The sequence below is a fragment of the Heterocephalus glaber genome, unplaced genomic scaffold (genome assembly GCF_053883595.1).
Source record: "Heterocephalus glaber isolate CG9 unplaced genomic scaffold, H.glaber_assembly_v1.0 deba00001472, whole genome shotgun sequence".
Classification (NCBI taxonomy): domain Eukaryota; kingdom Metazoa; phylum Chordata; class Mammalia; order Rodentia; family Bathyergidae; genus Heterocephalus; species Heterocephalus glaber.
In genome coordinates this window covers 6,473,790-6,495,523 of record NW_028258315.1, presented here as the reverse complement: position 1 = coordinate 6,495,523, position 21,734 = coordinate 6,473,790, and the positions used below count along the sequence as shown (strand labels likewise).

At 42.0% G+C, this 21,734-nt stretch overlaps 1 protein-coding gene across 1 annotated transcript in view; it reads left to right on the top strand.

Annotated features, from left to right (window-relative positions):
- The first annotated feature begins 440 nt into the window (after positions 1-440).
- Positions 441-21,734, top strand: part of F13a1 (coagulation factor XIII A chain) — a 156,325-nt gene continuing 135,031 nt past the window's right edge. Inside the window, exons 1-3 of the mRNA XM_004847742.4 lie at positions 441-589; positions 2,406-2,553; positions 13,581-13,769. Of these exons, the coding sequence (XP_004847799.2) occupies positions 2,424-2,553; positions 13,581-13,769 (319 nt within the window). The 5' untranslated portion in view covers positions 441-589; positions 2,406-2,423. The remainder of the gene's footprint in view (positions 590-2,405; positions 2,554-13,580; positions 13,770-21,734) is intronic.

Sequence of the window (21,734 nt, the reverse complement as noted above, 5' to 3'; positions counted from 1 at the left end):
AGGAAGCCCTGTGGTTAGGTGGTACTTAGGTGGCTTCCTGGATGATTCAAGCGCCCAGCCTTATTTACACAGGAGGGACACACTGCTCTTGCCTAATGCACGGTGACACCTGTCTGTGACCTGTCTGCAGAAGGCAGACCCTCCCCTCCGCCCAGCCACACCAACCAACCTGCATGGCAGAAGCATTCCTTTGTGAAAGAGCTGTCTAGCCATTGGGGCCAACGAGGAGCAGGCTCTGTCCGCACTTGGGTCATTCTCCTGTTACTCCCAGCATTCAAGGAATGGGAGAGAGGCAGATCTGGGGGTGGAGGCGATGCGAGAATAGGAAACTGAGAGTAGACAGGTGAGGGAAAAGGAAGGGCCCACACTGGAGTAGCAGGGGATGGCAGAAATAAATGGAAAGTCCTAGAAGCCTCTGCTCATTGCAGCTGTCAAGAAGGGGGAGGAGAAAACCGCGGGGGACCGGAAAGAGGGTGGGAGCTGTTCGCAAGTTATTTAAGAGCCAACTTTCTGGTCGCTTGTCCTGTGTCCTTTTGAGGAAGTTCCCAGACGCACAGAGCAGCCCAAGCCGCCTGGCTGGAGGTTACAGGTAAGCAGCTGCCCGGTAGCACTGCACGCCCCAGGACTCCGTGTCCCAGGCCACCGCAGCCCTGCACCTGGGATCCCTAGGGAGCCTCAGGTGACTGCTACAGGGCCAGGGAAGGGGGCAGAGGCAGCCCCACTCTTCTGACCCCAGTTCTTGGCCCCTAACTTTGCACCGCGAAGGCCCACTTCTGAGCAGACCTGCTCACTGCTCCGGGAAGCCACCCGGAGGGCGCTGCTGGCTGAGAAGGCCATGGGAGGGGAATGGGGGAGTCCCCCAAAAGACAGGGCCTTTTTCTTCGGGGATACAAAGGTTTGGGGGAGAGGGGAGGGCCAGGTAGGAAGCTTGCTAGCCTGGAGCAGAGAAGGCTTGGCCCTCCCCACTGTGCTTCGCCCTCCCCCGCTCCAAAGCAGGAGCTGAACTTAAGCTCCGCCCCCATCCCTGACCCCGACCTGGAGATTGGGTGCCCGCTGCCCACCAGCACTCCCCCAGGGCAGGTCTGCACCTGGTTGCCACCTGACACCCCCAGGTGACCCCTTTACCTGCTCCTTTTCCAGTGCTGTGCTGCCTGCCCTCTTCTCCCGTGTCCACCCCTCCAACCCCACCTTTGCTGTTTTTCCAGGGCTTCCTTTTCCTGCCTTCTGCCCATCCTTAAATCGTTTTCTTACCCTTCAGCCCTCAGCTGCCCGGAGGAGACTGTCTGTAAGCACACTGGCAGGTGTTCATAGAGACCTGTTGGCCCTTAACCTTCCCAGCACTCCTGGCTCCTTCCAAGACCATGTGGTTTTACTGTAGGTGAAATAAAGTATTCACCTGGGCGAGTTCTCTGGTGCTCAGCCTCATTGCCATTGCCCCGCGGCTTTCAGAACAGTCTGGCCTAACTGACTCTATCAGGATGACTCGGTCTTCGGAAGGTGTGCCTGGTTCCATGCTGCCAGGAATTGTGATTGGCCGATCCAGGTGCTCACGGCCCAGAAGCAAACACGGCCCCCTTCTCCTGGTCAGTTGGTCAACAAGTACTCACTGTGCATGCCTGTGAGGTGTGTGGTGTTTTTCCTGGCCCTTGGCCTGCACTGACGCCCATGGAAGGAGCAGCGTGGCACAGGCCCTGTTGGCTCCCTAACCAAGCAAGCTAACAGGCTGTTACAGGCCCACTTAGGGTTGCAGTAGCCTCCACCCCACGCCTAATCTCTAGCTCCAGCTCCTCCTCCATGAGGCTCAGTCTCCCACCTCCTCACACCCAGTTGGATTTACCTAGGACCCTTGTCATGCTCCTCCCTAACTCCTCTAGTTCGTCAGCTGTCTTAGCAGAAATCCAAGTACTGGGCCCCAGCTGGCACAGAGTAGACCTCAAAAATATCAGTTGAATTAAATTGCCAATGCAAATGGAGGACAACAGTTATCTGGGCGTGGTCCTGTGAATCTAATCTCAAAAATGACTTCGGCCCCATAAATCACTATGAAATGGGCATAGGTACATGGGTATGGCAATAAACATCTCTTAATAAGATGTTTTCTTTCGGGGGTATCGGAGAAGGGAAAAACTTGCTCTCTAAAAATCCACGCAATGGCTCACTTCTTCAAATAACCCCCCATTTTGCTGCTCCCCGTATGTTTTGACAAACACCAAATCTCCTCGAGACCCATGGGAGCTGTGCCCCATCGTTAGGCTAACCCTTCCTGCCACTTCTCGGCTATTATTTATGTGAGCTCCGAGTGTGTTGTCCAAGTACTACCACACACGGGTATGTCTGCTTCTCTGTTTGAATGCTGGTCTCAAATGGAGCTCAGTTCCCGTTCCTTTTCCGTGGCTTCCCCCAAGGACCTTGGAAAGCTGAGAATGTCGGACACTGCCAGGACCACCTTTGCGGGCAGGAGAGCAATGCCCCCCAACAACTCCAATGCAGCAGAAGATGAACTCCCCACTGAGGAGCTGCTGGGGCTGGTGCCGCGGGGCGTCAACCTGGAAGGTAGGAGCATCAGGGCATGGGGCAGAGCTCAGCCCTGCCACCTCCTCCCAGGCAGGTGCTAGGTGAGAAGGATGCCTCTGCCAGTCTGGTTTTAAAGGAAGGAGACCAGACTCCTTTTGTAAAAGCACCAGGGGCTGGATCCTTGTCCCAGTTCTGCCACTTTCCGATCTTGTAACCTCAGGGAAATCATTTTGTCTTTCTGCCTCTCAGCTACTTCCTCTATACAACAAAGATGCTGGATTCACTGAGGCCTCTTCCAGCCCTACTGTTCTGTGCTTTTAACAATGTTCTCTAGCTGGAAGATTCTACTTCCAAAATATTGTGGCTGGTTTTTTTTTCTTTTTCTTTTGTCTGGCTTGCATCTCCTTCCTTCTCTCCCCTCCCTCCTCTATCCAGGGCTGTGAATTTCAGAGCTGGAGAGAAGTGCCAGATTCTGACAGTAATAGAGATGGAAGTCCTCTATTTGTCTCCAGAACAGCCTGGGGAGCAGGTGACATGAGTTGCTTCCCCTGCCTCTCGCCTCTGCCTGATCCTGAGGGACCTGCTCTGGGTGCAGCAGCCACCAGCTGACCTCCTCTGAGCCCTGTCAGCTGTGACAGGGCCCAGGTGCCAGTGCTGGCTTGGTGAAACAGCCGCCATCCCCTTGGGCCATGGCAGGGACGCTCAGGCTCCTGTCCCTGAATGGCATCTAGCTGGAAGTACTTTTGGTTAGAGGATTTATGCACTAGGATCCAAGTTTGGGCCTGAGGGTTCTCCGTACTGTCACTGAGGGATAAATACCCACATGCTGGGGTAGGTGAGGATGGTTCCCTGCAGCTGTGCAGTTAAATCACGTCAGAATGAGTGCAGTGCTGAAAGCCCCAGGTGGATGCTGGGCTCCCAGTAGCAAAGGAAGAAGATAGTGCTTGTTGATTACCAGGCAATCCAGCAAGCCAAGAACTGCACAGACTTTGCAGGTGAGTTTGATTTTGACACTATCACATCTAGACGGTTTGATATCGTACTGTGAAGCCAGGTCGCCAGCAGGTTTCACCCAAGTTTGGAGGTCGGGTTCACAAATCAGAAGGGCATCTTCAGTTGTGTACATAGAACAGTTCTAGGGGGATCAAGACAAATTCATTCTGAACCAACTCTTTCCCAGGTGGGTGCCACACTCTAAATGTTCTGCATTAGAGTCATTAAACTGAGTCAAAAAGGGACATACTAATCAAGGACTCCAAACTCTCTGCTTTAGATTGGGAAGCAGAGGCCCCAAGCCAGGAGTACATGTTCACCCCTTCGCCCCCCAGAGGAAAAATCTTTTGATATTTTTAAGAATGCAAATTAAATGGGAAAGTTTTCAGACATCAAACTATCAAGCAGGTCACTTTGGAGTATTCCATTTTCTACCAAAATTCCCCTATAGCCCCAGGTACTAGAAGAAGTGGGCAGTAGGAACAGAAAGAGTGAGGAGCACAGCCATCCTTGCCAGGAAGGATAAGGAAAAATGTGAAGCTCCACACAGATGAGGAAAGGGGGCAAAGAACCCCTTTGTTCCTCCAAGAGGAAGAAGAATCAGCTTCCTGCTCCAGAACCCAGGAGAAGTGATCAGAGTGCTTCAAGCCTCAGTTTTCCCATCAGCAAAATGGAAGCAAAGCTATATTACGGGTTCTCCTGAGCATCCGAGGAATAGTGCCTGTGATCACTTCAAGCCCATAGCACATGACCGATAATCACCAATTAGCAGTGTGCAAATGAGCATAGCTCAGTAACATCGGGATTTCCCTGATCAAAAATGCAGCCAATACTCAACTCTATAGGGAGTATGTGCAACCTGTCAGCCTCACACATCTGAAATTTAAACAAAATGAGCCAATAAGACATCAAAGTTGTCAGGGAACTTAAGCAAGCCAATCATTTTTAAAAACCTGAGGTAACTGGTTCTTTGTTTATTTGGGGGGCAGGAGTGGAGAATAACTTAACTGAATTATTTCAAGGAATCAGTCATTATTGACAAGGTGGTCATGTGTCCACAATGCAAATGATGCTCCAGGGTATTCATGGGACAAGAATTCAAGGCTTCCATGACCATCTGTAGAATGATTTGAATGAATGAACACAGTCACTTGCAAATTGGATGACTCATCATCCCTAACATCCTTATAATCTTATTATTAATAACAAGTTCCAGATTTCAACAATACACATCCATTTAATATTTTTCACACAGATCTGCCAAGTGCTACAGGCTGTGAGCATGGGACGTAGGAATCATAGCTGTAAAGTCTCAAGTGGATAGGATAGGAAAAATACCAGAGTACAGAATGTCTGAATAAGATTACTCTGTACACTTAAAATTTGTTTAATTGTCCAAAAACCAGGTTATCTGGCACTGAGTGTATCAAGTGCTCCTTAAGTTGCCCCTGCTAAAGGACTAAGGTTAAGAAGGCATAGTCCCTCCTTTTGTTTTCTTGTTTTGTTTTGTTGTTTTATTTTGTTTTCAAGCCATCATTTTGGAGTTCACCCAGTGGCCACTAGTGGCTTCCAAGAGCACTTATATCTTCCAGGGTCACCCATCCAAGGCTGCCTTTGATTCCAGGTAAACAAGCCCTAACTAAATCAAATGCTGTCTTCAATGTTCTTGGGTGGTTGTTCGTCCCTTTCAAAAGCCACTCTTGTGAAACTGCCTGAGAAATCCAGAGAGACAAGAAGAGGAGGGAGGGAAATGTCAAGGTTTTCATTTTGGTTAGTTCTGTAGCAAGAAGTCTTGACCATCACTGTGTATGATGCACATAACACAGACTGATGTGTATAATGTACTTATATCAAGGCTTTTTGAAATCTATGCTTAAGAATTTTGTTATTGAAGAAAAATCTATATCAAAATGCATAAACTCACCTAAAGTTCCTCCTCTACACACCATGATACTTAAGAAAAATTGAAATCTTTGAGGTGATGGGCTGATGTCAGCCAGGTATGGTGTGTCTGATGTCCTCACATGATCTTACTGATCTTAATGTCCCTCTGGATGCTCAACTGTAGCCAGGAAAAGTACTGTGATATCACCTCAGCTTGTTTGGATTTGTATCAATTTCTAATAGATTTTTCTATGGATTCAGCTGGTGTTTCTAAAAATCCTTCACCAGCCTCCCTGGTCTCAAGTTTTGTGTGGCTGGAAATGTAATGCTCCAGGGGATAACTTTATATTCTTGGGCTAGTTTGACTCTCTGATATTAACAATAAGTGATCATTTGCAGCAGTACTTGGGTATTTATTTGGCAGGTCTAATGCCTTGAATTCAAACAAGAAAGCAAGCCTGGCTGTGTAAAAAAAAAAATCAAAGATAGTAGGATCTACTAGTTTTCAGGCTAAGGGGATCTTTTACCCTTCTCAGAATAGTCTCCCTCCCACCACTCTTTGTTAGAACTAAATGAACAAATTAACCAGTTAGGGATCAACCTCTCCTTGGTGCAGAGGAGTCAAAGTTATTGAAAGAACAGGAGCTGCATTCAGTGCATGAGTAAGAGATGATGTTGGTAAGTGCCAGTTCACTGTTCCATTCCCTTCCTGAGTAACAGACTGGCTCTCACCCATGTGTCACAGCTGTTCCAGGCTCTCTCTGGGGATTTCCAAGGTCAGTCAGTCCCTGACTTGAAGCAGCTCTGTCCAGTAGAGAAAATAAACCAAGAAAAGATCATTGTAATTCAGTGCAGTAAATACCATAATCAAGATTTATGCAAATTTTAGCTAAATAATAGAAAGGAACGTCTGGCAGTATGGAGTGCAGAAGAGAATGAGGAACACTTAATGATGAAAGGATATTGAGCTGGGTCTAAGAAGATAAATAGGATGTTTCAGACAGGCCAATGCGTGGAAGAGAATTTTCAGCAGAACGACAGTATACGTCAGATGTGGAAGAGTGACTGATGGACAGGGAAGAGGAGAAGCTTAGTAAATATGGCAGGGATGACACTGTAATGGGCACTGAAGACATAACTTTCATCTTATACACAACAGAGACTCATGCAGGACTCTAAACAGCAGAATTACGTGGTACGGAAGTAATTCTAGTGATGAGGAGACCATGAAGAAAAGGAGATACTCAGTGCTGGAGGAGAAGTAGACCAAAGGGATTTTTGCCCTTCATGGAGGCATGGGTCTCATTTCTCTTGGGCTGCCTCCCTCTGAGAAGAGAAATTCTTAAACATTTTAGGGTTTGGGACATCTCAAGAGCAATAGTTAAAAAAAATTAGCTGCTGAAGAAAATATCTTCATTCTAGTTGTGATACTTTAAAATTCAAGTGTCCAGAGGAAATGTGAGAAAGCCACTCTTCCTATTGTTCTTCTCACCACAAATGGACCTCCTACCTCAATGGCATTGATACTCATAGTTTAGTAACCACATTACCGAAGATTGCATGGAGAATTCAGCTCACCAGGGAATTCCTGGAATATGAACCTACACATTTAACTTATTTCAAGATTCCATCTGTGACAGGTATAATCATTCTCAGAAGAATATTTTTTACAACCTAAGGAAATGATAATCCACTTTTTTTCATATTAGAGAAAGTAGGAGGACCGATAGGCAGCTGGCTCCTGAGGAGAGACTTTTTTCTTTAACAATCTATTTTCTGATGTATTTGGAATTAGGCTAAATTGCGTTAGGTAGAGTTTTTGAAAGCTGTCGCTTTGAAAGAGCAAGCTGCCAAGTTTCTAGCCACAATATCTTTTAAAGAAAGAAGAAAAGAGAGACTTAGCATTGAGCTGGCCCATTTAGCCAGGACCTGGGCTTGAAAAGGGGAATGCAAATTCATTTCCTGAATGGATGGTGAATGGACCCTGAATGATGAGATGAGAAGCCTCTTCCAATCTGGGCTATTTTTTATTAGGCTAATAAGCAAGGCAAAAGTCAGTACACCATCCTAAGATATGTCTCCTGAACACCCACTGGCTGGAAAGGGGCACTATTGGACAAAGTGAACCACAGATTACACTATGATATTTTTATGTGTTCCTATTTTATGACAACCATCTGCAGAGTCCTTATTACTATCTGTTTTCATATGAACCAAATATGCTTCTTGGCTTGATCCCCATGTGGAAATATGCAAAATGGTGAAACTTTAAAGAGGCAGAACCTAGTGGAAGGTCCTCAGCTCAGTAGGGTTGTACCCTTGATAGTTAGAATAGTTCTTGTGGATTCTTGTGTTAGCTCTCACAAGAGTGAGCTGTTATAAAATCTTGAGCCAGATGCCTGAATGGGTCTCTGGCTTCCTGACTGGTGATGTGATCTTTCCCTTTCACACTGGTTCCTGGCATCATGGAGGCATGTGCCATGAGGGGATGCAACCAGGGGACCTTGTCAGAGCCAGCACCAGGTGGTTTGGACTTTTAGGTTCCCAAACTGTGAGTTTAAGTTTCTTTTTTCATTCTAAATACCTCTTCTCTTTATCAACACCCAGGCTCAAGTATTTCCTTACAGTAATGAAAAACAGACTAATCTTAGTAAATCCTCTGACCTGATAGGAGATTACATGGAAGAAAGGGCAACATGGCTGCTATTTTCTTCTCTTTCTAAACAGTGAGGTACCCCATGATGCCCTTTTCTATGTCTTATATGCTTACCTACTATCTAGAATATTATTTCTTTAAAACTCTGGCCTCTCATTCTAGCCTGTAATCTTCCATATCTTAGTTAAAGTTTCACTTATGTCTTTTCCCCCAAGCTTCAGTTTTTAAAATGCACTGTTTTTCTTAGATTGTTTTTTAATGGACTTCTAAGAGATAATACGGGAAATTTTTACTTATTACTGCATTAAATTTTGGTCATTTGGAATACTTTGCTGATTTCCTGCAAATATTTTCTTTCTTTCCTTGTCAAAGGCATAACAATACAGACTATATTTTTTAAAACAAATTCTCTACATATATATTTATTTTACTGTGAAAACAACCTATTAGGAATTTTAAAATTAGGTTTTATACACCCAAAGGAATTCATTAGCACCCTCTTACTTACCCTTTGTTGAAAGCACTCTGAAGACATGGCATTTTTGTTGTAGTGTGAAACAAAACTTTTTTTCTAGGATTTTCTTGATTTAACATCTCCTATCACCATTGCCAACAATAATAATGGTCCTGAAATTTACAGAGAATGGAATTGTCTGATAAGTGATATTTAAGAACTACTGTGGTTAATCCTATGGTAAATGGAATAATCCATTTTAGAATGAAGATTTTCAGATTTTACATTCCATCAAGTGAAAACTGGCACATCCACTAAGACACTATTATACATTGCCCTGGATCTAGTGACAGGATGACTGAGACATGTTCTAGTCCTCAAGAGGCTTATAGTCCAATGGCTGGCACTGCTGGTGCAAAGGTAATACAAAGTCGTTAATGAGATACATGCATCCTTTGAGAAGAGAGAAATGTATCTAAGATTGAGGAGGAGAGAGATATTCCATTTACCTCTAGAAGTACTGGAAAGGAAAGGCATGCATGCCTGCTCAGAAGACAGGGAGCATAACTGGCCGTGCTTGCAGAGAGGGTTGAAAGGGCTGCTTCCAGAAAGCTCCCCAGGGTGACTTCTCCTGGTCAGGTTCCAGCCTTCCACCATGCCCTTTCAGATACCTGCTTTTCCAACTCATCGGCTCTGAGGAGGATCTTCTGGACGCTTAGTGTTATTATCATTGCTCTCAATTCTTCAGCACTTACCGTGCACTCAGTGGGTTTTCCCACGGAATCAGCACACCAATTCCATTTAGCAGATGAGAACTTGATATAATTTGTCCAAGGTCACATATAGAGTAAGAGGCAGGCAGTCTGGAGTCCAGGCAATCTGGCTCTAAAACCTATGTACGAGCTTATTCCCTGTACTATTCCATCTCTATGACTAATTACAATAAAAATAACAACAATGACAATAATAATAAAAATAATTTGTTGAGAATTTATTAGAATGTGGGTACTCTATGAGGTAGGTATTTTGTTCCCATATTAAAGATAAAAAAGAAACAGTAGCTCAGAGAGATTAAATAACTGTCCTGAGGCTGCTCCCAAAGTTTAGTCTGCAAAATACTGATCTCCAAAGAAGAGATTCGCCAAGGTCATTTAAGTGTGGAAACCTTCGTACCTCTAGGAGCTTTGCAGTGCATGTCGTGATATTAAAATCTCCCTTCCAGGCTGCAGTCTGGCATCTAGTTAACTTCGCTTGTGTCAGCATTCCCAAACTGCCTCAACTATGGCGCTTAATTCTAGTCCCTACCAAAATTGCACAGAACGGGCACTGCATTCTGCAACAATGAGCTGAATTTAATCAGATTCACTGGATATTACCCAGGCTCACAAGGTTGGGGAATAAAACTGGAAAACTAGGTTTCTGCTTGTACCAGACTGATGAGAACCAGATACCAAATACTTGAGTTTTCCCCTCCAGCTTTATCATTCCCAGTAGGTTGAGCTACTTAGGAAACCAAGACACAAAACTAATATACACATTTTTTTGGGTACATGATCATGTGAGAGGTAGGAGTAAAAGCAGGCAAATCCTAGGAGTGCTCCAGGCCCAGCCCATTCATTCCCCACCCACAGACTAAACTCACCGCCATCCTCAGCCAGAATACAGCAACCGCCTCCTAGCTGGCCTTCTGGCCTGCAGCACTGACACCATCCAGCTCCTTTCCTGCTTGTCACTAGAGGCTGTTAAGATTCCTGTTTATGAACCTAATGGTGAAAATGACTCATGCTGTTTCAGACCCTTCAGTCTCCGGTGCAATTAAAGTCCAAACCCCTTCACTTGGTCTACAGGCTTGAAAGAGCAAGCTCCTGCCTATTACCATATTCCACTGTGGCTTCACCGGCTACACTCTAGCCAGCCAGTCACCTTCCAGTTTCTCAAGGAACCATGAACTGTTGCCTGACCCTCACACATCCTCTTCTCTGTGTAAAGAATTGTTCCCCATCTTCCTTCCAGTTGGACTCCTCAGTGATCACTGCTCATACCATTCTTTCTCCACCTAATCTGACCCCACCTAATTGTTTCAGTTACACCCTATCCAGAACCTTCCAGCTCCTCTATTTGTAGACTCATTACACCATATCATAATCATCCCTTCATTTTTTAATATCTACCACTGTGTGTTTACCTAGCTTGCAGTTATTAGCCAGTTGCCTATTTAATATTTGTATTTCTGTTTCAGATGGCAAGATACAATAGCAAACTATAGAAGTCTTAGAGGAGGAAGCTGGAGAGAATATTAACTGTACTGAAAACACATTTAGGGTCTAAAATTACTTTAAAATCATGGAACAATGAACCAGTTCAACAAGTAAAATTTAAAATGAATACAGGTAAAGCCTTAAAATTGAACTGAAAAGAAGGAAACAATTGCAAAAGCAAATATGACCAAATAGAAACACAGTGAGCGACTTGTAGGGGCCTGAACTGAATTTCAATCCACTATCGAGAGAAATGACTTCAGAATGTATTTTTAAGGGTTTTGCTTCACTAGACACAATATAAATGCACAGTAAAATATGAGTGTTCAAGACACTAGTGATATCTTGAGCTGAAATAAATGATTTATTTTAAAACATATAATGATTTCCTTGTAACTTTACTGGTGAAACCACAACAGGAGTAATGTACTTAATTCTAGGGAAAAGACTTCAAGAGAGAAATTAACAAATGAAATATACTCCAAAGTACATTGATAGGTAAAAGTTTTGGAAACAATTTCTTAAATCATCATTGAAGAAATGGAGACTGTTTTACTGAGAAGACACCTAAGAGCCACATTTAAATATTGAAAGAGACCCAGATGAAATGAGTAGAAGGCTCATTCTATATTTATGCAGAATTCATGACCAAGACTGATGGTTAGAAAAATTACCAGGAAGCAGATGTTCATCTTAAGAGGACTGGAGTTGTGTAAAAATGCACCATCTGTCCCCTGAGATAGTGAGGTTCTCATTCAGTCAGGGGCTGGCAGCCCAAGTACTAAGCTTACATGAAGAGGTCTCACTCGGCACATAGCAAATCTACCAGATGGCCCAAAGGTACCTTTGCCCCTGAGAGTCCATGAGGCTGCAAAATGAGGATGTTTCCTCTACTGGTGTGGGTGAATGGGGAACTAATTAAATCCATGTATGAGGACTTAGGACTTTAGATATTAAAAAAGAAATTATTAAAAGCTCCTGTGCTAAGAAGGATCAGAGGAGCTGATCATCAAAGCCATTTTCACCTGGGATGTTTATGGTTCTCCAGCTGTTTCTTAGGCTTGTATAATGCTGGGGATTGTGACCTTAATAAAACCGGACAACTTAGGATGGAGGCAACTTGGAAAAGAGAGGTCTAGAAAAATTAAACATCTTCAGCCTGCAGCATAATGGAAAGCAAGTGTCCTTCAGGGGGCCATGTGCCACGACAGAGTTCTGAGATGAGGTACAAATAAAGCTGTGTCTTGCACTTTCTGCTGTCTGTAGTGCCCAAGCACAATAACCATGGAGCACCACGCCAGGTGAGGTGGCTCCATCAGAGCTGAGGCTTCATGAGCCATAGTACACCCATGGCCCCACTATGTGCCAGACCCATGGCGCTGTGTGTCATTGAGTCTTCATAGGTTTTCTTAAGGGTTTAGCATCCTTACTTTAACAGAGAGAAAACTCAGTCTGAGAGCTGAAGTACCTTACTTAGGTCACTTGGAGACCTGACATTCAAACTCGGTATTGACTGAATTGTGAATTCATCAAGACTGTGTCAGCATTTCCTAGACTTGAGAGGATCTTAAATAGCCTGATGTTGTGGTTTTCCCTATGAGGAAAAATGGGTCCAAGGGGAGCAGGTCCAAGAGGAGCACTGTGTCGGCAGTGTTCAGGGCTAACTGTGCAGCGGGCAGGGGCAGGGGCACGGGGAGGGAAGGAGAGCAGGAGACTAGGTTTCCCCATCGCACCCATCCATCTTTCTCTCCACAGTGCTCCTGTAGAACTCCAAATGCACATACAGGAATCAGCCTCCAGAGACTATTGCTGAACTAGTCTCAGGAGGTGGGTGGTAATGTTATCCTCCTGTGAAGCGGTCATTTGCAGAAGAGAGTGGGAAAGAGTAGGACAGAAGCTAAAGTCTACTCAGGGCTATCATGGATCTGACTCTTTCTAGCTGCTTTCATACATATCATCTCATGTCACCTTCCTCCTTGTTATCTCCTGCATGGTGCTGTCACAGAACATGTTAGTCTGTAAAATAAATGTTGGAGTACTCATGATGAGGAAGTGAATCTAAGCAAAATATTTGAAATGAAATATCTAGTAGATGCATAACTGAATGTACACTTCTGATTCCAAAAGAAGGAGGAAAAGCTATAAATCATGGCATCAAAAAGGCCAGAATTTGACATCCAGATGGGTCATGGAGTAGCTAAGGGAAAGCAAGGCTGCTTTCTGACTTTGCAAATCATACTTATCGCATAGAAATGTTAGTTTCCTCTCTCCAGACCTGTTCCTGCTCTTTCCTGCCTTTGAGGGACCAGATCTACTTTTAGAATTATAGGAGGGAGCATCTGACCCTTCCTAAAGAGAAGGATTTTGGATTAATGCCCAAGTGTGTCCTGAGAGGAACCCTTTGAGGCTTTGTCACGCTGAAAACTGACAGTGATTATGTCCCATAGGGAGGTACAGGCATGATGGGAAGAGACTAACATAACAAAAACCAGCATGAGACTGAGCATCTGAAGACTTGAACTCTGGCTCTTGCCTCTCTGTGCCTAGATCTGTAAGACAGGCATCTATCTCTCCCAGAGCGAGTGTCCTGCGATCTGAAATGAGATTATGGCATGAAAAAGCTTTTTAAAAAGCTCTCTCCCAAAGCAATAGTGTCACAAGAGGCCGACTCTCAAATCATCTGTCTCCTCCCTCCCTGTATACAGTTCCATTCAGCAGACATTGCCCCCTTCTACCTTCAGGAAAAATAATCTTTTGATTTTTGAGCTTGTGTTTAAACCAAAGTTGCTTTATGGTTTCCTTCAATTTTCTCTATGTACAGACTACCTTACTGTCACAGATGTTCATCTATTCAAAGAGAAATGGGACTCCAACAAGATCGATCACCACACTGACAAATATGACAACAGCAAGTTGATTGTGCGGAGAGGACAGTCTTTCTACATCCAGATTGACTTCAATCGTCCCTATGACCCAAAGAAGGACTTCTTCAGGGTGGAATATGTCATTGGTGAGTGCCAGGGGCAAACCCTAGTCCTGAGAACATGGGTTGCTTCAGAGTGGGGTGGGCACAGGTATGGTTGCATTATTTCTTAGCATCATATTTAACTGTGGCTGGATGTGGGATTACATCTAGCTCCTGGATCACTCTGTGTTCTAAGATGGGTCTGCATCATGCCAAATATCAATAACTTGGGCTTACTCTAGTGCAAAATCTACTATAATAAAAATAAGCAGAATTGGTAAGAAATATTAGTTTAAGTTAGTTTTCTCCAAGCCAATGTTTTTGGTATCCTATAGTTAAGATTTATAATTTGTCACCATGACTTAATTGCTTTTGCATGCTGAAAATATTTGCAAATTGGAGCATACATCGCCACTTATGAATATATCAAGTGTGTTCTGCTTTAATGTAGACCCAGGGCATTGTCCATGAAAAATGGATGGTCCGACAAAGTTCAGTAGACACTTTGTTTTCTAATCTCCTCTTAACAATTGGCAATTCACATTAGTTTCAAATGTTCTGGGAAGTATCATTTAACTTCGTTTGGCCCAATAATTCTCAAATTAATTTGATCATGGATCCCTTCTATTGAGTTACTGATACTAACATTTGAGACATTTTGGTCTCCATTTCACTAGGAATTTTCAAGAGTATCAAGGAAGAAGTGCACAGAAAAGCAAGGGTGGCTCAATATAAGGAAAGCTGTGCACATCATCCTATAACTTAAAGGAAATTTTTAAAACTTAGGCAATCTTATTGATGATCATCAAAAAGGACATGATAAAATTTTACAAAGAGTTTAAATAAGACAAAAGTAGAAAGAAGTTCTTCCATTATAATAACAAAGATTATTTGCTCCCCAAACAACTACTTCAGTGGGAAAAAGTTAACAAATTTAATTATAATCAGAAATTAGGCAAGAAAACCTGTCATCAGTACCTTTTTAATACATTGCTTTAACACTTTGAGAAAATGAACAATATAAGAGAAATAGCTCTTATGAATACTGAAAAATATGAGATAAAACAACATATTTTGCTAACATTATGATTGTATTTGTAGAAAACTTACCAGATTCAAGGGGAGAAAGCACAAAATCAATAAAACTTTGTAGGATGGCCAGATGGAAAATAAAAACATAAAAATTAACAACTTACAAATACAAAAGAAAAAAAACATATCATATATAATATTGACCAAACTGAAAAAGGCCAGACTAAATATTCAAAAATAAGACACAAAACCTATATGAAGCAGTTATTCAATCTCTACAGAAGTCCTGAGAAATCAATGAAACTGTAAACATGTTCTTAGGTGGGAAGTTTCAATATTTTTTGAGACACTCAAGAGGTTGAACAATGAGTACAAAATTTCAGTGAAGTTTTAAGTAAGTTTTGTACACAGCATCATGGCTATAGTTAATAGGAATGCTAAAACTATTCAAAACTTCTAAAAGAGCAAATTTTAAATATTCTCACCACAAAGAAATGATAAGCATGTGAGATAGTTTATACTAACAGGCTTGATTTAGTAATTTCACAATGTGTACACATATAAAAATCACATTTTCCTGATAAATATATATAATCATTATTTATCAATATAAAATTCTTCCAGTATTAATATGTAAATTTAATATATTTACAATTAGAATCACAATGGAGTTTTGAGGGATTTTTTGGTTTTTAGTTTTAGACTTGGATTGAAAAAAAACCTTAACTCCATTTGAAAGAATAATTATCTGACAATAACAAAAAAACTATACAAAAATAATAAATAATAGGAGTATTTTGTCAATAGCAGCTATCAGGACACTATAAACATATTTAATAGGGTATTGTATTAGTTGATTTTCCATCACTAGGGTAAAATACCTGACCCCAGCAACTTAAAGGAAATGTTTATTTTGGCTCATGGTTTTAGAGGGTTTAGTCCATGGTTAGCTACCTCCAAGGCAGAAACTGTGTGGGGAAGAGGCTAGGAGAGGAAAACTGCTTAACCCATGGCAGCCACAAAAGGGAAGAGGGACAAGAATAAACTCTTCCATTCAATGTCCTGTCCCCTCCAATAAAACTCTTCCTCTTAACAACACATTTTTTATGAACTTATCGATGAATTGATTCACTGATGAGTATAGTGCTGCCATCATCAAAGTATCTTTTTAAAAACCCCTACCTTTGAGCACAGGAGGCTTTTGGGGCATCTGAACCATAAGAGGCACAATAGAGAATCCAGAAATAGATTTCAGAATGTAAGAGAAGTTCGTGCAGTTGTAGATTGCATAAAGTATGTGGGATGTTTTGCTTGTTTGCACTTAAAAAAAATAAATGATTCGAAAACAACTGATTCTCCAACTGGAGGAAAATTTAAAAATTGACTTCCATCTTATCCATATATAATAAAAATTTTTGGACAGAATAAATATTAATATAAAGCATAAAAGTTTTACAAAACAATTTGTGAGAAAATTAAACAGAGTTAACTAAATTTGTAGACTCTGAAGCTATAAAGAAAACTATATAAATATATCAAAATGGCACAAAAGGCCATATATATACCCAAATGACCAAATATGAGTATATGACAAAATATATTCCTTAAAGAATTCAATGAGCAAAAGTTAGATCTGTAAAATTAATCAAAACCTAGGTCACAGTTGAAGAGTTAATGTAGAAAGTGTACTCATGTACACACATACAGATTGGCAAAAATATGCAAAGAATGTGAGGACATAAATAGCAAAAGAAAAATGCAAATAGCTTATAAGTATATGAAAACATGATCAAGCAAATCAAAAAGAAGCAAATCAAACTAATATGTCTCAGACTGTCAAAAATTTGGGGAAAATTCTACCTTTTGCTGATGTGTATAAGAGAAAAGCACACAATGTGTGTGTGCATGTGTGTTGCAGCACAAGGACCAGACTTGATTTAAAGGCCCTTGTTCTGTTTATAATGTGATGAATACCCTAGACTCCATGCATATCAGCTGACACCCATTTGAAATTCTGTCCATGGATTTTTTTTTTTTACCTCCACCATGGAAATCTTAGGAAGAATGATGAACGTCTTAGGTTGAGTTTCTAGATAACAAACTTTGAGAAGGATATTTGTGTGATTTTATTGAAGAGTGTTCTCAGGATCCATATCTAGGAAAGAAGGAAGGAGGAATTGAATACCAAGGAAACAGGGTCTCGGTGGACTCCAGTGTGAAGTCTGGAGCTGGACCATATTTGTAGAGTTGCCCCATTTCAAGGCAGTGAATGAGAACTGTTAACCTCCAACATTCACAGCATGAGGAGCCATCTGGGCAGCATACTACAGCATCCACTACAGTGAATGCCTGCATTTTTTTTAAATAAAAGAAATAGTGTAAATTTTACTCATCAATAAGAAGGAAGACAAAGTACACTAAATCTTACTTGTAAGATGAAAACCTACATATTTCTTAAATCAGCATGCATTTTATTAATTCTTAGGGCCATAGTGTGTACTCCCACAGGAAAGCTGTACTCTGGTATGTACGGACCTTATAGCATTATTACACTGCAGAAAGTTCTACTTCCAAATTTGTTGTACATACAAGAAAAGAAAATTGACAGGGTTCCATATTCTGTTATTTACTATATGAGAAATGAAGTGGTCTTTGGGAGGGAATTAAAGGACCAGTAATGAGGGATTTGTCTTGATAGGTGTCATTTCTGTATCTCATGTGATTCAGGAAGTTACAGGACAATCTCAGCTTCCTCACTGCACCGGTGCTAAGACAGGGGTGGGGGAGAACATCGTTAAGCACTCGTGGCACTCAGAAATAACTCTCTTAAAAGGCAGTACTAGTCTCAATAGGGCCAAATAAAGCCACGAAAATTAGATTTTACATGCAATTGCTGTAATGTCACTGTTCCTTCTTTCCTTTTGTTCCTTCTTTTCCTTCTTCCTTTTCTTCTTCTTTCCCTCCCTTCTTCCTATTCTGGTATTTAAGTAAATACAATTTTAATGTTTGAGCCCTTTACTTTTTAAATATTTAAGCAAGATGGTCCCGAATAACCCATGTGTGCTGAGTTCTCTGAGTAGATAAGATCAACAGGAGAGTTAGAGTATCCCCTCTGCCTGAGCTTTATGAGCTTGTGTTTGATAACTGGATTCATTAGTACCTGGCAGAGCATAGCTATCTCTGAGCATTACAGCTGGAGGTGTTAGTGAACTTGAAGAGGTGGGTGTGGATGGAATATGTGCCCAGTAGTCTTTTCTCTTTCTACCTCTGAGCCTGCAGCCATGACAAATCATGAAAGCCTTGGAACAGAACGGTAATTATAGGTTTGCTAACCTGTGGCTGGAGTTGTGAAAGCTTAGGAACAGCTTGTGGTGTTAATTCACTGTTACCTTAACATGGCCCCCCTATTTCTTTGATACTCAGCTGAGACAGAGAGAGTCTTTGTAAGGAAAAAAAATCTTAGCTGTCTTCCTTGCTAGCTTTCCCTAGACAAGAGAGGTTACTTTCCCTGGTCAGCCCTCCAGAGTAATCACAGGGTTCATGAGCAAGTTCCTTTCTCCCTGGTGTTCAGTCACAGAAGCCCAAGGGTATCAAGGACTTCAGAGATTCCCTTGACCTTTTCCTTAGTCCCATGACGGCTCCACAGCTCTACGCTTCATACCGCTGGTCACAACAGAAAGAAGAGGAAGGATGGTAACCGAAACTTCTGTCACTCTCATCAGGGAAAAAAAGATTTGCAAGAAGCTTCCAGGAAACTATAAACGTCTCATTTGCTATGTTTATCTGTAAAGGAAGCTGTAAAACTATTTCCTTTTTTAGTTACTTCAAAGGGTAGGGGTGAGGGAGAGCCAAGGACAGATGCTGGAATATACCGATGTTGTATGTTAGACATCCCTTCCTGATTTGCCATCACATAAGTGCGTAGGCACAGTCCTTCATGACAGCAGCATTGAGGAACCTCATTCATGGACCCAGTCATCATGTTAGCAAGCATTTCTGGGCCTGGATCCATTATGTATGTTCTATCCTTAGCCCTGTACAACATCAAAATATTTTATCAATACTTAAATATTTTTATTTCACTGATTTATTTAGTAGTATTTCTCAAAAGCCAAGTAGGGGGTCAGATTGAGGGGTTTTAAGGATGGGAATAACATGGAGGATTCTCGTTTGTGGGTTTGGGAGTAATCAAGACTAGAGGAGAGATTCAGAGAGGAGAGAGAATGCCAAGGTGAGGGCTGCGATTGTAGAAATGGAAAGGGCTGATGGGCTTTGAGAAATTCATAGGAGGTAAAAGCTAAGTGATTGGTAGTCAGAATTTGTGATTGGTAGTCTGTGTGAGGTGAGGGAGGGGAGAGTCAAGGGCAGATCCAGGTGGTGGCTTGTATGAGCTATGATGACAAATTAAATAAGCATTCAGGGGATTTGAGAGGCAAGATGAGTAAAACCTCCCACTGATAACTTATGGGCACTGGGTACATACTGCATAGAGTGCTGTGTGTTTCCCACTTAATTCTTCAAGCATCTTTCTCAGCACTAGTCATCATATTTCAGATGAAATAAAGGTAGGAGTGATTAAGGAACATATCCCAGGTCATGCTTTGAAAGCTATGGGGCTGCTATTCAAACCCAGGCAGCTTTTCCCAACCACAATGTGTGCTGCCTCTTCCAAGGAAGCAGGAATAGTACAGATGAGTCCTGCATGAAGCTGGTGAATGTGAGGTCCACGTGGACATCTGGTGCAATATGTCCAAAAGACAGTGTGAGTCTGAAGGTCTAGGATAGTGTCTGGGTTGAACAGAAGGAAATTTGAATATCATATACATGTATAGATAGGCAAGCTCAGCAGGAACAAGTAAATCAAGTAAGCAGTGGATTGACACTCAAAACCTTGGGAGAAGCAACTCGTAAAGAGCTAAATCCAGGAACTGGAGCCCCTGAAGGAGTCAAACACTAAATGGCCAAATAAGTAAAAGGGAAATCAGAGGAGTGCAGTGTCACTAAATCTAAGCATGCTGGGAGTTTAAAGAGGTCAGAGCAACCAAGTTTATCAACTCTGATAAGATGTGCAGTGAGGTAAATTTTGGACTCAGTAGTCAGGGGACCCTGGTTACTCAGGGAGAAACTAAATTGTAATGATCTGAAAGAAAATGAGATGTGAATATGTGGATTAGCAAATGTGTATTAGTTTTTCAAGAAACTTGAAGGAAAAGAAAAGAAAATTTGGATCGTTACTAGAGAAGAATGTGGGTTAGGAAGGAGTGTTTTGAGGTTGGTGTTTGTTTGGGGGTTGGAGGGATTTGAAAGCACATGTAGGCAAGGAGAAGGAATCAGTCAAGGAAGAACTCTAAAGATTTGGGAGAAGCATTGGGTGACTGAAGGAGAATCCCAGACATGGTAGAGGAATAGGGTGCTGCAGCATGAGTGAGGGATGGAATAGGAAGAAGAATTCCTTGTCATCAGGTGTATTAGGACATGAGTGAGGAAGAGTCTGAATGCTTTAAGTGGAGAGATGGGAAGCTGAGCATTGTGCCTGAGAACCTCAAGTTATTCAGTGCCATAGGAGGTGAGTTGATGCTGCAGGAGCTTAGGGCAGCAAAGGGCCATTCTTATATCTATATATCAGTCATTATCTGTGTCTGTAACAAACTACCCGAGGCTTGGAATTTAAAAAGAAATGAGGTTTATTTCGCTCACTGTTTTAGAGGCTGAAAGCCTAAGATCAAGTTGCTTCATTGGTTTAGGCTCTGGTGAGCGACTCCATGGCCACATCACAACATGACAGATAACGTCACAGCGGTACACACGCAGAAGGGAGAGATCACATGGAGAGAACAGAAGCCAGAGAGGGTCAAGGGTCAGGCTCACTCCTTCTACAACAACCCATTATGGGGAACTAAGTTTGCAAGACCAGCATTAATCTTGTCCAAAGGCAATTCCCCCAATGACCTACTTACTTCTTACTGGGCCCCACCTTTTAAAGATTCTACCACATCCCAACACCACCACAATGGAACCAGACTTTCAGCACATGAACCTTTGGGGAACACTCTCAAAGCAGCTTGAAAGCCAAGTCTTTAAGACAATGTCTCCCCATCAATCTGTGTTTCAAAAAGTCTGGATAAAATTACCATACTGATGTGTGTTTTTCACATGCATAGCATGGTTTCTCCATTGAGAAATTTCCTTTCCCAAATCATGCAGCTGGTAATATGTAAAGAAATATGTGTTAGACTCTGCTGTATCTACCATTTTATGCTGCATTTCATTGGGAAAAGGCTAATTCAGAATTTTGAAGGAACGCTTCTATAAAATGTCATTTCCAATTTTTGCTCCTGTGAGTTGCTGCATTGATGATAAATGTGTTCATTTTCAAGCATCTCTGTCAAGTGACTAATAATGGCATCTAAGAAACTAGGACAGTGTTTCCCAGAGTGTTTTCCCTGTGAACACCTGTCATGAGATGTTCCTTGGGAAAAGAAGAAGTTGCCTCAGATACTTTGGATCATGCTGTGTTTTGTGTCTCTTCTCAGAGTTCCAACATACATCAGTATATTGAAAGCTCTGAGTAAGTACACAGTCAATAAAACAAATTTTGTTTAGCCCAACATTTCCTAAAATTGTTTTACTACAAACACTACACTACTACATTTTTATTTTTGTAATGCCCTAATGAAATACAGAACTCATCCTAGGAAATTCCAAACTACAGTTGCCTATTACCTTTGTTCTGTAGCATACTCTTATGGTTTAGATATAAAATATCCCCCCAAAGTCTCATGTGTTCAGAGGTGGAAACTGGTCAGAAGATGTGGGTCACTGGGAGTGTGACTGGCAAGGATATCTTCTTATCCCTGGGTCCTCCATTCTCTCTCTGCTTCCTGGCTACCACAGATTGAGCATCTTTTCTCCATCATGTCTGCCTTGGACTGAAGCCCCTGAAACCATGAGCCAAAATAAGCCTCCCCTCCTTAACTT